This window comes from Triplophysa rosa, linkage group LG15 (genome assembly GCF_024868665.1).
Source record: "Triplophysa rosa linkage group LG15, Trosa_1v2, whole genome shotgun sequence".
Classification (NCBI taxonomy): Eukaryota; Metazoa; Chordata; class Actinopteri; order Cypriniformes; family Nemacheilidae; genus Triplophysa; species Triplophysa rosa.
In genome coordinates this window covers 21,590,630-21,609,352 of record NC_079904.1, presented here as the reverse complement: position 1 = coordinate 21,609,352, position 18,723 = coordinate 21,590,630, and the positions used below count along the sequence as shown (strand labels likewise).

Below are 18,723 nucleotides of genomic sequence, written 5' to 3'. Positions count from 1 at the left end.
AGAACGAATAAATATGGAGAAAAAAATCGTTTGTTTACCAAATCTCTAGGTCAGCACGCAGGCTGCTGTTAGGCTGTGGGTCTCCACGCGAGTGGATCGTTCAAAGGAAAGAGCCCAAGCTATGACTGGCCATTTGTAAACGCTCGATGAGTTTTTTTAAGTGCTTCCCCTCCCAACATGAAACATTGTTGGAGCTACAAAAGACCCACCTGGCTCACAAAAGACAAGAGGGAAAGAGGCAAGATGGGAGAGGTCAAAAGAGGTCAGACAAGATTTTGTGCGCTCTGCACTTAGACTAAAGACCAGGAAGGGCAGGTGCAGCGCAGACCAGGGTTCTTACAAATTAGTGAAGTCTTCGGGTCAAAGGTCACGCACAGATCAGCCCTGTCTGAGCTCGGCTTGCAAGTTTAAATAGAATATAATGGAACAAACAGAGAAACACACTATAATAATAAAAATGTGTGTGCCTGTACATGTCTTTTTTTTGGTTATAATTGTTGTAAATAACAAATACAGCAAAACTGTAAATGCTAAATAAATATATATAAATAAATACATTTTTTAAAGAAAAATATTAACCTTACTATAGGAATTATGTAATTTAATTTTTTAAAATCAAAACTACAAATTTTGGTTGTTGGTGAAGAAATTATACTAGGGCACAATCAATATTTTTCTAGAAAAATCATTTCAAGCATTTAAAGGCACAGTTTGCCCAAAAATGAAAATTCTGTAATTTGTTTTAAAAAAAATTGTTTTAAACCTGTATAAATTCTGCTGTTCTGCTGAACACAAAAAAAAGATATTTGGAAAAATGTTTGTAATCAAACAGTTCTGCGTCAATATAGTATGAAAAAAAAAATCTATGGTAGTCAATGGTGTCCCAGAATTGTGTACTTTCCCACATTCTTTAAAATATCTTCCTTTGTGTTCAACAAAACAAAGACATTTATACAGGTTTGGAACAACTTGAGGGTGAGTAAATGAGTTTTCATTTTGGGGTGAACTATCCCTTTTAGCATAATATTTAGATTTAGCATTGAAAACTCCTTTGTAAACAAAAGTTTGCAAAATAAATACATCAGAACGATTGAAAATTATCTTTAAAAACTGCGACTGAAACACTGAATTGAATTGATTTCTTTGTTTTAATCATTTTTATTTCATTTTTTGACATCCTCCTGTGGATGGAATTAGCAAAATTATGAACAGATATAGTGACAAAACATTTGAATAGACTCACAATTTCATAATGGACTGCAAAATATAAGGATATTTTTTGCATCATTTCATAAAATGCCACTAAAATTACAAATACACTGAGTATTTAACAATGACCAAAACATACACGCGCATATATCCATAGAAATTTATGGAAATACCGGCACCGAAAAAGAAACCAAAGAAGAAAACCCTGCTATGATATTCAAAATTGTAGAAAAACAGAGGACAAAACATTTCGGTCTCATTTAAAACACATATACAGAAGAGCTCAGTATCGTTATACTTCAACACTGTAAACATCATTTAAAGACAGTGTCATAGTTTTTTTCCTTTACTCGCAATTCTATTGTTTCACCCGCACTGTCAATAACTGTCTTGTAGACTGAACAGGTCAGTAAAGTAATGGCTTAGTCTTTTTTCAAAAGAATCTCTGTGTTAAGACTTTTCCTTACAAACACTTTGCATTTCCCAAATCCTTTACGGCTCGATTTGATTCCTCTTAATGAAAAAAAAAATGGTACTGTTGGTAACAGTTGCTTTAGGGTTGCTTTCATCCACTATATAGCAAGAATCTAAAGGCTGAACATTAGTTTGAGGCACGTCCGTGTTGTCTAGTTCGATGTGTCTCAGAGAGCCATTGGTGGCACTTAAATCCGACACACTTTCTTGACTACAATACATTTCCTTTTTCGCTCACGTTATGGCCACTTCCTCTCATTTGCGCTAGGTTTCCACTTTGCAAAGTATCTGAGAAATAGGTGATAAAATACGACAAATCCATATTTTCAAAAATATTCTTGTGCTGTACATCTATCATTTGCTCTGCTAATTGTTTCTAAGTGGGCAACACGTGCAGCCTTGAATGTTTGAATGTTTTATTCAACGAGATTTGCTTTCAGAAAAAATAAATAAATATGAACCATAGGCTGGTATAAACAGCATGTAGGCAAAGAGTGAACTGCGGTGTGCGTGTGAGGAGCAGGCGAGGGCTGCCGTGTAAATTTGAGCTGATGGTGTATGAAAGGAGGCAGGTGGAGGCGACTCTGTGTGTAGGAACAGAGGCCGTAATGAGGAAATCATTTAATCCCAGGATCCTTTAGAGAAGAGGCAGGGCCCCCAGAGAGCCCTGACACAATTCGGTGATTGCGGTTTCAACAACGCACAGGATGGTGCAGAGAAAGTCACAAATTAATGGGATGTGTGTGTTTACTAAAATGACAAGTTCTACAGGTGAGCACCTGTGCTTAAAATACGTGTGCATGCCTGTGAATTCATCTTAAAATATAGAAAAGAATAATAATCGAATGGCAATGTCAAGAATGCATAAAAAAACATATTGTAATACCATTAGCATATGAAGGAATTTAGCCTCCTCCTAGGTCTGGAAAGCACTTGGGAATGAAAAAGAAGACGGATGAGGGTTACTGGGAGGAAATGTAAACGTTTAAAAGTCAAATCTGGGGTAAAATCAGCGTTTTGAAAAAAAATACACTTGTGCCACAACACTGTTTATACACAGGAACTTTTGTTGTTGACATTTGTACTGTGATTCTCGACAGAAAAATCATTCAAATGCAGTCAAACTGCCTGTCAGCTGCCTTAAAACATCCCTGGGTTTTTGCCCCTTAAATTTCTTTAATATTTTATTGTCAAAGTGACATTCAGTGCTTTACATCTGTCTATCGTACATCACCCATTGACAGCAACGACAACATGAAAACGTTCTCCGATTTTTAGAGGTCGACCTCTTGTTAAGAAATTACCCATTTTATCCTTTGAGGAAACAGTTAAAAACACAAAACTGACTGAATGCCGACATCTCAGTACTCGTCATCACATCATAAGACGGGGCATAGAAATATAATTTCAGGAACTGAACGCATTAGAAACCCATCGATAATGTACCTGCACATGCCATGTATCATTACAAATAATCCAATAAATACAGAAATTATTGCACAGTAGAAAGGCTCCATGAATTATTAATGGACTACTCCTCGGTTAGTTGCTAGGAATTGCAAGAAGCGTTATTAGAACCACAGATGAACGCTTCACTGTCTTCTTGCTTCTCAGGTGGCAGTTTGTTTTTCCTCAAAAACAAAACATCAGGACACTCCAAAAACAAAAAATCAAGTCAAGAAAAAGACTATCCAGCTAACCCCATAATGCAGTGCGTTGGTAGTGGTCTCAAGCTCTGTCAGCCTGCTCAAGTTTGACCTCACTGGTCAGCAAATGCTCACCATGCCACTTCTTCATGTGTTTTTCCAGGGTGCTGTACACGCTGAAGGGCATGTGGCAAATATCGCAGCGATACACCTCTTTGCCAAACTGCCCATGAGTCTTCATGTGTCGGGTGAGCTTGCTGCTCTGGGCACAAGCGTAGCTGCACAAGTCACACTTGTAAGGCCTCTCGCCCGTGTGGCTGCGCCGGTGCACGGTCAGATTGCTGCAGTTCTTGAACACCTTGCCGCAGTACTCACAGGTGTCACTCCTGCGGCTCTCTTTGGAGCTGGGTGGTCTCCCTGGCCCCGGACCCCGAAGCTGGAGGTGGGGTGTGCTGCAGCCACTTCTTCCAGACATCCCGCCACCCTCCAGAATTTCCCCTGGTGGGGTGGAAAAGCGCAGGCTGCCCGTCTCAGATGAGGAATGCTCGGAAGAAGTTCCAAACGGCGACTGCCTAGAGTCGTTAAATCCTAGGATGGGTTCCCTTATAAAGTGGCGGGACGCAGCATAGCCGGCCAGCAACTGAGAGTACACGTTTTCAGGGGAGATGATGGGCACCTGAGGCAGCTCCATGTCCTTCTCCACCTTGATTCTCTTGGCGGAGGATCCAGAAAGGTTGGGGCTGGAAATAGGCATGGGCTTTCGATGGAAAAATGCTGAGAAGGAATCCTCTGGGCCGCAGCCTCTGCCATTCACCATCGGCCGCCCATCTCTGTCGATCCGCATGGCTGACGATTCTCTGTCTCTCTCCTCATGTGCCCTGTTAGCTGGTGGAAGTCTCAAGTGATTGTCGAGGTTGTTGTATTTTCTTTCTGTCACTTTGTCGGTGGCTAGAGGTTTTTCCACAGGGGACGGTCTTTGGCCATTCTCTCTGTTCCTGCTAATCACTGAATCCACGCTCAGGTTGGACTCAGGCCTGCTCCCATTGTGTTGTTCCTCCTCTTCTTCCTCCTCCTCCTCTTCCTCCTCCTCCTCTTCCTCCTCCTCCTCCTCATTATCTAATCCCTCCCTTGTTCCATTGTTCTCATTGTTTTTTCGCCCTTCCTGTGCTCCCTGCTCAGGTGAACTCCCCATGGAGCCGGATTTGTGCATGTGCGTTTTCATGTGGCGCTTTAGCTTGCTGGCTTGCGAACACGCATGGTCGCAGAGATGACACTTGTAGGGCCTTTCGCCAGTGTGGCTCCGTCTGTGCACGATCAAGTTGCTTTGGAACTTGAAAGTCTTGCCACAGAACTCACAGGACTTGCCTTTGCCAACCTGATTTAATGGCGGTGAGGAATTGCCTCTGGACGGAACCAATGGCGGCTGTGGGGGTGTGGTGAGGAAATGTGGAGGTTTGGACCCAGGCTGGAAGAGGGTGGGGCTAAGAAGCCGATGCATGGGGGGTACACGGTTAGGTGAAAGAGGGGGGGTTGGGCCACCGTTGCTGTTGTTGCCTGCCAATTCACGAAGGCGTTGAGAGAATCCCATCGATGGCTCCATGCCCATAGGGGTCATACGCATCACCCGCTCAAAAGCACTGGGATGCTGGGACAGGATACCCATCTCGTCTGGGCCGAGGCGTTCTAGAGGATAGCGGGGCGGTGGAGGACTCAAAAAGGGTGGGGTAGTTGGCAAGCGAGCTTCCATGTATCCGGGTGGAGGGGGCTCTCGTAACAGCGGCGCAGCCATACGTAACAGTTGGAAAGGGTTGCTGCTGTCACCCAGAAAGCTGGCAAGAGGCGAACGGGGCAGGGTGTCAGCTCCCAGCGGTGGAGGAAGTGCCATGCGTGGGGTAAGAGAACAGCTAGAAGGGTGGGTGTCCAAGTAGATCCGTATCCTGTGAATGTTCTGTGCATGTTGCAGCAGGAACCATGCGCTGGTGAAGGGCTGCTTACACGTGGTGCATATGTAACTGGAGGGCTCATCTTTTCCTGAAAGACAAAAGAACGTGGACGGAATTAATATATACATATTAGCTATTAACTCAGATTTGCTGAAAGGGGTGGTCGAGATAGCACGCCTTAATAGCTTTCCATGTCATTCGCGCATCTGTTTGTTCTCTGTGATGGCTCTGAATGTAATCAAAGCCAAGAGTCCTCCACAGTGAGGTTCATGGATCATTTCTGTTTAAAAATTAAACAGGCAACATGTGAGAGACATCTCATCGTGCTGCGGCGACAGCCATTTTATGAGACTGAATGAAAATTACATCAACTTAAGAGAGAAGACAAGAGCTCGCTGATAGCCTATCAGGTTATCTACCCTGCTGCTCTAAAGCTGTGTCTGAGAGGATCTGCCCGTACGTGACTCACCCAGGAACTAAGTAACATGAGGGGTTAGCGAGAGCAGAGAAGCTCCCCGAGGGCTGAAGCCTAATGCAGATGGCAGGTATCTCCAACAGTCCACAACACATTGTGCTAATGTCAGCCACCCTTCATTACTTCCATATGGTGAAAACTCTGTGGCATTAGAGGGAAAACGAGAGGATTATGAACGAAAGAAAATGATGACAGGTCCATATTCTGACACAGTCAGGTTAGCACAGTTAGCTACTGACACAGTCACCCATATATTTCTGAGATATGACGTGTTTTGTGAAATGTGTGGAAAAAATATTGTTTCTTTGCAATATAAATGATGTCTGGAAGGAATTGTTATGAGACACCCTCAGTCTTGGGTAAATCACGTGTGGTCACTGTTTAACTTAAGATGCGCAAGTTTCATTCTGTGCAAGTTTCAGTCTGAAACACTTCTTTTTAATACCATGGCTGACCTACAGTAGTAGGTGAGTAGGTGACTGTTACCCTACAAATACAACATGCAAATAAAAAACCTCTGAATGTGCTCTGTTTGTATTACTTTGCAGTTGACTTGTGGTCAATGCCGTAAAAGAGCGATGGATATTTAAAAGGTTGTGCATGACAAGTCCACAGCTTGTGTTTAGTTTGGCTAGCCTTTAAACGGACACCTGGAAAGAGGGATTTTGGACGCTGAAAGACACTGAGATGTGGCAGAGATCAGATACTAAAACACACACAGTCTGTTCATTTTCTCTTACAGCTCACAAACAAGGTGCCTGATTCGTTATAAATAATCATAATGCACGTTCTGTTCTTTTGGTGGCAGTACACGATTCAACACAACCTGGAATGGACAAAATGGAAGTGTGGTTCACGCACGCATAAATATCTGCATATGTGCGCACAAGTGCGATCTTACCCTGGCGTAACCGCGTGTCTTAGCTATCGCAATTTGCATCCTATCACATTATACAAAAAACACCATATGTTACTAAGGGACCGTGTCAGCTAACAGACAGGCAGGCTTAATGACGACCAAAGACAAATTTCATCAACTTTCCAAACAAGCCAGAACGAGATAGAGAAGCCCACGGTGAATAAGTTAGGATATGCTAATGACCCATCAGAGATCCATGTCTTGTGACAGCAGCTTGTGCGGCATGATGGTGTGAAATTACCCATCAGGCACCTCAGGAACACAAATCTCCGCAAGATCATGGTCCATTGAGTCGTACCATGCGTGTGTGCCACGCTGCCGAGGCCTGGGAGGGCCGCGTCTCGGAGAAGGGCTCTAGCCAATAAAGGCGCTCATTACAGAATCATCGCTGTTCGCTCCGTGATTCAATTTGCAGTAATTACCGCGTGGTCCGTGTCCATGAAACTCTTCGCTGCGGGCCGCAGAGGTCAACTGCCAGTTAGCAGAGTGTCTTTTCTTCTCTCTGTGTATTCAATTGCGAGAGCTTAATAGCCTAATTTTCTTGCCTCTCGCACTTCAATAAATATTGCCGGGATTACAGGTTAAACAGCTAAATTGAGTTGCGGCTGTTATATCACAGAGCGGGCTGTTGGCATGCACGCTGCTAACAACTCTACAGTAGCACCCTCGCTGTGTTAAACTGTGCCGAGATGTCTACACGCATGTTTTTTGTGTGTGCGTGGGATATGTGATTAATGACACGCGTGCGTCTGTGCTTAGAAGGGGTCTTACGCTAAAGTTATAGATCCTCTTGGGTTTAGTAATACAAAACCTCAAGACCAATTAGTCCATCCTCAGGGACCCCCAACCTGAGTTTAGATATGTTGATTTCAACATTTTGTGGCAATTAATTTCCTTTTAAGAGCGTGAATGCGGTGACAGAGAAGTCAGGGGGAGGGGCTGGAGGGTGTTTTTTAATGATCTGCGAATAAATCCGTCAGACTTGCTGTTGCACGAGTGAAATAACATTAGCGTTGGCTGCTTGTAGTCTACCTGAGCATGGTGTCGCAATAATGCAAAGTCATTTAATAATATCAAATCACATCAAAGCAAAGACATGGATGTGTGTATGTCATCTATGATATCACTTACATGTGTGCATTTGCGAACGCGTGCAGCTCGTTTTTAGGATGTCACTTTGCTAAAATAGCAATGCCATGTATTTGCGCATTTGCAAAATTCAAGCCCGGCACCCTCGCAGCTCTGCCCCTCAAACCCGCTACGTTCCTAGCTGTCGAAAGCCACGGCGGTGAATTTGCATAGAGAACAAAGAAAAAGATGATGCCACGGGGACCTCGGCACGCCTTCGCTCTCCTCCGGACCCTCCCCCCCGACGTCCTCTCTGTGCACCTGTCACAAGCCCGGCTGACACCTCACACCGCCGTGTCGTGGGCCCTCATTAGCATGCCTGTGATCTGGGGCTCCCAGGGGCTCGTAGGGCCTCACCTCGCATCACTGATGTCTTGTTTGTGATGATCGTGGCTAATCAGGGGGCCAGGCCACTATGCTAATGAGAAACACAACATTCTGCGTAGCGAGACGCTGCTGTCTGTGCTACCGACACACACGGGGGGATTGGTGATGTGCATGCAAACGTTTGTGTGTAAGAGAGAGAGAGAGAGAGAGAGAGAGAGAGAGAGAGAGAGAAACAATGTTTACTCGTGAATATACATGTAGAATATGTTGCTTTGTCTTTTTAAAACATTTCCAAAGTAAATGCAATACACAAAACAATAGGTTGTTCTGTGATGGATTTCTCTTAGCCATCATCATTGTAGATGTATACCTAAATTGACTGAGCTGTGAGCCTTAAAGACAATCTAATTGGCAATGATTCTGACAATGATTTTGGCAGGAAGGTGACCGGACCACAAGCTTGGTGTTTGTGGAAAGACCAGTACTTTTATGCTAAATTCCAAAGCTTCATTCTCTTTGACGTGGAAAGACTTTCATTTAAAAAACGTAACTTGCTATATTAAAATAACTAGGCATTTAAAGTCATGATAAAAACGGGGGTGAAAAAGTGTGGACTGTGCAGGGCCGGGTCTAGGGCCCTCCAAAAATGTTCAGCTGACAATTAATTAAAATAATATTTTTTGTATTATCTATTAAATTATGATCTGTCAATTTAATTAGAGAAAAATGCAAACATTGTACATGGAATGAACTATGAGTATACTATATATATCTGCCCAACCAGGATACTGTATATGATTGGTCCCCCGCCCCCCGTCGAGCCAGCCTAGTACCGGTCCTGGGACTACGGTAAAATTTCATTATTATTTAAATCCAAACTATTTGTATTTCATTATAATGTAAAAAAATTCATAAAATTGTATTTTATTATAATAAAAAACAATTCATAAAATGTTATTTAATTACAATGTTTAAACTTATAATAATATTATATAAAACAATGTAGAATTTTGTAGGAACAACAAAAAACAAAATGACATTTAAAAAGTGTAATGTTAACAATATAATTTCTAATGAAAAGCCATAATTAATAAGAAACAAACCTTGCCGTCCTTCTGAAATCTTGTATGTCCAAATTCACACTTTTTCAGGAAATGGAAAACCACTGTACTTTTTAAATGATTAAATACTGTGTTGTCAAAGCTGACAAGCACTTTTTAATACTTTTTATTGGTTCAATATTTGCAAAACCCTGTGACAAACATAAAGGGTGACTAATAATGATGATTTATGACGAAAAATAGAAATCATAAAATATGGAGATACAAGGTTTCAGAAGGACATTTCACTGAGATCTCAAACATAATGGACCCCAATGTACAGTGTGTCACTTTCACAAACTGACTGTAGTAGGTTTTTAGGGTAGACTGGTTTTACCAGTTGTGATGTAAATAAATGAATGCCCACCCAGAAACCAGTCTAGATAACCACAAGCGCTTTGTGTAAAAAAGTGTCCAGTGAAATCAGCTATTATAGACTTTTATCAATTTGTGTTTTTTTACTCATCATCCATATGGTAGTGCTCTACTATCAGTTATCAGAGATTCATGGTCGTAATGACAGCAGACAACTGCGTTTGAAAAGACCGTAGCTTGCATTCTACAGTGGAAAAACTGTGTGTGTGGAGAGAAGCCGCAGTGTATAGTGTCAGTAATAGTGGTTATGGCAGGCACACACACGCATGGCTGTCTCCTGTCTAAGTGAAAGCAGGCCTGTTGCAGTAACCATTCCAATCTGTCTCCATCTACAGGAACAGAGAGGAGCAGCCGCTGTTTCAGAGCACACGCAAGCCCACTGACCGCACACAAGGCACCTCTAGGTACCCACAGTCACACCTACACTACACAGACATCTGAAACACCTTGACCCCATTATAAACTCATCCTGACCCACTAACACACAAATCCACTTAGAACTCTGGCAGAAGGCCATTTCTGGACAGGTGGGGCCTGTACCTGATCTGCCCCGAGCCTCTATACCCACATCGACTCTCTACTTCCTTCTGCCTGCTAACCGCCGGTCTCACGAAGAACCAGGACAGCCCGGAGTAGCGCGAGCGTCTAAATGAAAACACATGCCATCCTAGAGTGCTCCGACATCATCTGAAGCAGCCAGAGAGAGAGGCGTCCTACGGCGCTGACGGGAAAAGACACCGAAAACAACTGGAAAGACTTTTCTGTCGGTAAGAGCTATGACTCTTGGCCCAGTGAGATCGCAAAGAAAGTACGTTTTGTGGCATCGCAACAAGTCTGAATCACGGCTTGGAGCGCGCGTCACCTCGCTGAGATCAGTCTGGCGTGAAAAACGTGTTCAAGAAGAGCTGCAGGAAGATGATGGATGAGACCGGTGTTTGCGGCTGAAGGGGTGACAAACGCACGGGGCGGAGAGAGAAAAGTCAAGACAGGGAAGAGAGAGAAGGGGCGGCTCAAAGCGAACACATATCATCATATTCTACGTTGGATCCACTATGGTGTTAGCTAAGCTATACCAACTTTAAAAAAAAAAAAAAAAGCATAATTGCTCGACTGGCATCTGAGCCCCCGAAAGTGCACCATTTGAATGGCCGTGAATTAAAAAAGATGCTAGGCTACCTGGACCACATTAACCAAACAAACCACTTGACCACTTGGTTTCACGACATAGGAAATAACTTCCATCATGCACGTGTGTGAGCAAGAGCAAAAAAAGAATGGAAAGCTCTCCCGTATGCGAAATAATTGCCCTGGCATTTTTTCGATAACGTGTACCATAATGGTCCCCAGCTGGGCCCAGGCATCTATACCCGTTTAATACTCACTGTAAAAAATCCCCAGGCCTTCAGGACGCCTTCCAAAACAATCAGAGCCCCGTAAAACAGCTCTTTAGATGCCTCAAAGCCCTTATGAGCGCGGGCTCTGCGACACATGCCAGTCATGGGAATGGGTTCCACTGCTGGTACTCTCGACAGTGTGACTGATGCAGGATCAGACAGGATTCATAATCCTTGGCACAGACACGCATGACCACCCAGATGAACTCTCAACAGAACACTGACTATGTGTATAAATTTCAATTTCATTTCAAATGTCTGTCTCAGCTCACATTTTTTGTTGTTATTTGTAAATACGGTAAAGACCAATTCACACCAAGAGTGATACCCATTAAGATAACTACATTAGCATCCATGCTAGCAGACGATAACGTTATGTTTTTAGTTGTCATTATTCCTTAAAGTGGTCATATGGCGTGAACACGTGTTTTTCTGTGTCTTTGGTGTGTTATAAGTTGCCCATGCATGTATTAGACACGTAAAATTGCAAAAATTAAAGTGTCGTAACAAGAGATGCATTCTATCTAAAAGCGAATGCTCACCCAGACCTGCCTGAAACGCCTCGTGTAACCACACCCCCACAAATCTACGTCAGTTGGTGGTATGATTTGACTAAGACCGCCCAAATGTATACGCAAGTAAGGTGGGCGTACCTGTCAGTACAATTGAAGAGGAACCTGATGTTCCAAATATGGTAAGAGGCGTTACATTTCCGTAACACGCTTGCAGTATTCGACCAATCACTACGCACTGGTTAACTGGCCAATCATCCACGCGTTTCAGAGAGGCGGGGCAAAGAGGAGATACAAACATGCACGGTATGTGGAAAATACAGCGTTTTTGAACCTTAAATCGTGTATACACATTGCATTACATCTAAAACAAAGAATACAATAATATTCGTTTTAACTGTGTCATATGACCCCTTTAACAGAGATAAATGTAGCAACTTCCTAGATCGTAGATACAAAACCCTTCCCATGTAAGAGAAAAGAAATAAAATCGAAGCACGGTATGATGAACGTGTTTTGTATCTACAGCTTTCCACAGTGTGACAATATTCACAGTTAGCTTCTCCACCCCAGTCAGTATCTCCATAAAAAGAAATAATGACAGTTTTTTTCCACACAGTCTGTAGCCTGATCCATCGTGTGTCGTCTCGCCCTCAGCCCTCCGCAGAAGCCCTCTTCATCCTCTGCGGGAACAAACAGGGGGAGATCAACTTCTCCCAGGGCTGTTTTCACAACGATGCGTTTTCAGCTTTTGGCACGACTCCCTGCATAGCTTATGGTTTAGACGAGTCTTTCATCTAGCCAATGCCTTTAGCAAACATACCGGCAGGACCACATCTGCCGCGCGCTGCGTGTGAGAACAGGCCCTTACTGACATGAATAAAAACTGATAAGATCGAGGGTTTTTTCGTTCACTGGGCTGCAGGAGAGGATATAATGCCGAATTATCATGGCGGCTCTTAGTCTTTAGACCGTCTTGTCACTGATGACCACAGACAGCATGATGGAGAAGCCCCATCTACTGAATCCCCTAAAATAGCCTAAAATTAAAGTGTGATCTCACATAAACAGGTAACGGGCAATTTTCAGGCCCACATGGATTCAATGCAGGCAGAATTACTTCAGATTTCCAAAAAAATGCAACGCCCATCATTCGCAAAGTTCTACATGCGCTTGAATTTAGCTGTATTAGGGCAATTCCATGCAAATGTCAACCTTAAGATAAAAAAGTCTAGTTTTTACCAAAGGTTTTTACCATACTGATTGTTCAGATGTCAATAATTGGTGGTTTATATACCCATGTGAAGTCTGTCTAATAGTTTTTAAAGCATTTGTTTTTGCTTTTAAAGCATCGTTTTCCATGGTCAGGTAAGTGAATTGTCACATCCATAACCGTCCATAACTCTCATAAATGAGCACTTGAAAATTAAAATATAGTAACTATTTTATGTTCTATAAGGGGCCATCCCTTTTTATTTGTTGGGTATTATTGCACACATTTTAATTCACAGAAATCCTACAAAGTATGTCGTCTCTCAAAAACGTGCGTCCTTTTTTGTCACATAACCCATCAATTTTTTGCTCCTTTAAAACAGAAAACTAGTGCATAGTCTGATATTTTTCTGATGACTGGACTTTATCATCAGGGGTTTAGTAAAATGGTTCAATATATTGGTAATAAATACATTCTATGAGAATTTATATGTGAAATTTTGACAGAAAATGTCACATCCATACGCTGGAATTGCCCACTTTGTTTTCTTCGACCAACAAATATGTAACGCCGTCAACTTGATTTACCATTTAAATCTATCACGCTCAGTTCCACAGATTTTCCACAAAAACCCTGTGCAAAAACAAATTATCCACAGATTATATCTGGGCCTGGTCATAATCAACACTGTTGGGAATAAAACGCTTTTTAATACAGTGAAAGGCAATCTAAAAATGGACAAATCAGAGACACTTTGTGTAAAATTGAAAACTTTGTCCAGCTTTATCGTGAAATACTTCAATTTTCGAATTCACTAACCACCCAAAATCTATTTTAAAGGGATAGTTCATAATTCTGTCATTATTTACCCACCCTCTTGTCATTTCAAACCTGTATGACTTTTTTCTGCAGAACACACAAAAAAAGATATTTTAAGAACGTTGGTAAACGAACAACAGTGGTATCCATTCACTTTAACCGTAAAGACACAAAACCAATGCAAGTGAATGGGTACCGCAGTTGTTTGGTTACCAACATTCTTTAGAATATATTTTGTGTTTTGCAGAAGAAAGAAAGTCATACAGGTTTGAGATGAAAAGAGGGTAAATAAGTAGATAATGACAGACTTTTCATTTTTGCGTGAACTATCACTTTTAGGAAAATTTCACTCTCGTTATATTTCAGTGTGTAACACTGCACTATTTGTGCTATTCTGCAACACCTTACATACTGTAACCTGCCGATCAGAACTGGCCTGTACGGTTGGAAACAATCAGCAAATGTAGCATTGAGCACAAATCTTTGGGAGTGTCTGTGGCATTACCTAATTCAGATAAATACTTTTAACAAATCAGGTGCTAAAACAAAGCAGACAGTGTGAGAAAATAAACGATGCTACCAGCAGGCATGATTCCTTTTCAAAAGCGTCATGTGGCGCGAACACGTGTTTTTCTGTGTCTTTGGTGTGTTATAAGTTGCTCATGCATGTATTAGACACATCAAATTTCAAAAATGAAAGTGTGGGAACAAAAGATGCATTCTATGTAAAAGCGAATGCTCACCCAGACCTGTCTGAAACGCCTCGTGTAGCCACACCCCCACAAATCCACGTCAGTTGGTGGTATGATTTGACTAAGACCGCCCAAATGTATACTCAAGTAAGGTGGGCGTACCTGTCAGTACAATTGAAGAGGAACCTGATGTTCCAAATATGGTAAGAGGCGTTACATTTCCCTCACACGCTTGCAGTATTCCACCAATCACTACGCACTGGTTAACTGGCCAATCATAGCACACCTCGCTTTTCAGAGCCATGAGCTTTGTTCAAAATCTGTGCATTTCAGAGAGGCGGAGCAAAGAGGAGATACAAACATGCACCGTATGTGGAAAATACAGTGTTTTTGAACCTTAAATCGTGTTTCCACATTACATTACATCTAAAACAAACCATAATATTCATTTTAGCCGTATCATATGACCCCTTTAATAAAATCCCTCATTCCAATGACTTTAAAAGACTCTTTGAATTTTACAGGGCCACCCAGCAGGACTCCACACACAATGACAAAACTGACGCTAAATCTTCAGCAGCGGCAGAAAATAAAAACTGCTTCTTACCACAGTATAATTGAGTACAGTCTACAAGATCTCATCTCGTTTGCAACAATATTTTTTTGACATCATTTTAGACGGGCTTTAAAACAGAATAGGTAAAAAAGACATGATGTGTCACCTGTATACCTTAAACGCACTGGGGATAAATATGTCATAAATGCAAACAGTACAGATCGACTGCACATATCTGATAGAGTTTCCCATGATCCTTCACTGCTGTGTGAGATGCGCCGCGGTTTGGCTCCCTGATTGTGACACTATAATCAGAATTTGGCAAATAACTATCCATGCAAACACTTTCTCACTCTGCCGTGCCAGGACTGCAGTGACTGATGTCACCGATTGGAATTGTTAAAATAACGTAACGGGTTTTCTAAACACCGCCACCCCACACTACTGTGCATTTTAAGGATGATGTTACTTAAAAAAAAAAACATGTTTTTTTCCTGGAATGTAGCAGACAAGCTGGGTTTTGGAAGGCAGTACTGTGCAAATTACGCCTCAAGACGAGTCACTGTAATATCATCTAATCAACTTTATCCTAAATATTTAACTCACATTGAGTCATGGATAAGTTAACAAAGGAGCGATAGTGAAAGGACGAGAACAAAAACCCAACAAAAAGTTACACATCTGGTCAACACCATCAGCACATGTTGAAATTTAGTGGCGACGCTCGCAGTCCAAATTAGTGGCGAGTTTTATTCCGTGCTGTGGAAGGAAAAATATCAAATCTGCTGCCATATGACTACAATAAAGTGGTATGCGGAGTGTTTGATGCCTTTATGTGGGAGACTTTAAGTCTTTCCAGGCTCAGCGTGGAGCGCACGTGCAGCGCTGCTGACCTGCTCTATAACGCGTCCAACGTGGACCAGGTTGACCCCTGCCGGCAGACACCACCAATCAGTCTGCGATGGGGTGGTCTCGTTTGGACGGATCCCAAAAATAAGCCGGCCTGAAATCCCGGAGGCTCTAACCACAGGCACCCTCCAACAGAGACGCTGGCATGCTTTGGGTGTTGCAAGGGATCGTGGGTATGGTTTCTGATTAGATGCCTGGCATTTGGCTTTACGTTTTATAGCCAGAGGTCAGAGGTCAGAAAGATTGAAATTTGGTACACATGACTCTGCTCACATTGTGGAGAATGTGATGTTGAAATGTTTTACTTAACTTAAGCACCATAAAGTGACTGTATGGAGCTATCAAAGCACGTTCAAAACTGCAAAATGCACAAACCGTAATCACTCTTTTTTTAAGAATCGTATTCAAATTACGAAAGGAAAGCATATAAAGTAAGTCATAATAGCAAAAAAGAGAGCATGCTTTCTATATCTTCTGTTGTTTCCAATCTTACTTCATGACATTTTGGTTCAAATGAACAGTTTTTGTGATATGTTCTCATCATCATAAATCATAAACTACACAAGATTCGAGAAAATACACAGTGTAACATTTTTTTTATAGTTCTTGTACAATTCTGTGGTGCTAGTTGTGTGGTAATATTTATTTTCATGCAGCATCGGTTTTAGTGTATATTTCGTTCAAGTACATTTTGAGCTTATATCATTTATTACGATATATCGGTATATTACAAATAAACAAAAACTGTACAAATTTTCTCGTTTTAAAAATGATTTTCCAAATGTCACTGTCGGAAAATTATAGAAATGTAGCACAGGGAAAGTGGGATGAAGCGATGATGGGTGACTACGTCTGGAACTTGGTTCGTGAGGACAGTATTAGTCATAAAACACAAAAACGGGCAAATGTTCAGTTGTGAAGTTTTGGACGACTCATTTTTTTCGTACCTGATATGTTAAACTGTTGTTTTGAGCTCAGTGTTATGCCAGTACCTTGTAATTTCTGTGTACGAGTAATAATACCGAAATGTATAAATGTGTGACATTTTTTTGTGAGTATCGTTCATGGTAAAAACAAAACATTTGAGTTTCGTATTCAGCATGTTAAACTTCATAAAGAAACAGTAAAAATTAAAGTGAAACACAACTTCTTAAAATATTTGATTTTGAAGATTAAATGAAAATTTGTTTAAACTTTCGACGGATTGCTTTTTATCGACCGGTACCGATTATTGGCCGATATATCTGTGCATCTCTGATTGTATTAATCATTAATGGTAATAATTCATTTAAATAAATGTTTGAAACATTTTGGTACTGTTAACGCTTGTTGTCCAATGTTAAATCAGCGTCTTTTTGAGGATCTGAAAGTTTGAAATCTGAAAATGGATCTGCTAGATATGTGTTCTTTCATATGTGCTGAAAGAAATCATGACAAAGTCGCCAGTACTGTTTAAACCTCACTACGACAAAACAAAACGAAATTTTATTTTACAAGTGGTGCTCTCACATGCCTTGAAAACAGCATGAATCCGAAAAACAAAAAAAATGGATCTAAGAAAAGTGTAAAACTGACTCATCAATTTCACTATTCTGCTTCTGTGCCCAACACACACAAACACTGGGAAGGAGCCACTGTAACCTCTAATCACAACCCTGAAGGCTGGACATATCAAATGCCGCAACGTTGAAAACAGATGATCAGAGGTAATTAACGCAGTTTCATATGCAAATTTAATTATGCAAAACTACAAAGTCATTATGCAAATGCCGTCTTCTTGAGCCTCCGCGCAAATATTCATCATTTGGAACAGGAATCAGTCTCCCCATCTTTTGAAACTCTCTCGCAACATACGCGTACTGTTCTCTTAGGATCATGTATGAATAGTGTATTTATTTTAAACTTCTTCCCATTGATACCAGACTGGGGCTATCTGAGCAGACAGCTGAGAGGCAGGAAGACACGATCTGGCACAGGAATGAGACAATGAGACCGTTAGACCGGCACACTATGAATATTCATGACACTGATTACTTTCCATGATTAAAGCCTACTCTAATATTTAAATGAGCGCATGCTAGGTGATTACAAGAACGTCGGAAAGGACAAGCACGTGATATCGTACACTTTCTCCTGAGTTTATGGAATATCCATCGCTAGGTAGTTCAGGGATTGATTCGAAAAACTTACAAAAACTATTGTGCTGTCAAATCGCGATTAATCGATAAATGTTTTATCTTTAATCTTTGTGTGTGTGGCGTGTATATTTCTATGTATATATAAACACACAAACATACATGTATATGAAATATGAGTAATATACAGTATACAGTATTTATAGTTATACATCATTTAAATTAGATTTCAATCAAATGAATGTATATGTATGTAAACATTTATCTATACACATGATGTGTGTACATTTATATACGCCACACACATAAATGATATACTGTAAATACAAACATTATTTGGGAATATTTTTGGGAATAATCACGATTAATCGATTTGACAGCGCAAAAAAAGTACATTCGAGTATATTTAATAAATCCATATTTCTCAGGATTTATCTTTGAAAGTATGTTTTTGTACAGTCACATTCCTAAAATCCTAAAAAGGCTATTAAATACAAAAAATACAGTTCATTGAAGATGGCCTTCTTAAGACATGTTGTCACACTGGGGTAGGTGGCTATCCTGATTTTGTGAAGACTTGTTCACAAGAAGACTTGTTTTGTGTTTCATAATTGTTAAACGGTTTAATTTGAGCTAAAAAAATACTTAAAATAGGATGGTATATGGGGGTTTCTATATGTGACAACCTACCCCGCTCGACCTGATTTTGCCAAGTGGTTGATGTCCTCAGGGCAACATATTTTGTTGACCTAAGGACAATATTTTTATAAATAAAACCTAAACCCACACCAAACCCCAACCCTAACCATAACTTACACCTAAAATCAGAGGGAAATGATTAGCGGTAACAATGGTCTAGAAGCACCTAATCCTGGTTGTAAGATTCAATTTAAAATA

At 41.1% G+C, this 18,723-nt stretch overlaps 1 protein-coding gene across 1 annotated transcript in view; it reads right to left on the bottom strand.

Annotated features, from left to right (window-relative positions):
• Positions 1–1,130: 1,130 nt before the first annotated feature.
• bcl11bb (BCL11 transcription factor B b) overlaps positions 1,131–18,723 on the bottom strand; it is a 29,839-nt gene continuing 12,246 nt past the window's right edge. The window contains exon 3 of the mRNA XM_057353927.1: positions 1,131–5,360. Coding sequence (XP_057209910.1) covers positions 3,412–5,360 — 1,949 coding nt within the window. The 3' untranslated portion in view covers positions 1,131–3,411. The remainder of the gene's footprint in view (positions 5,361–18,723) is intronic.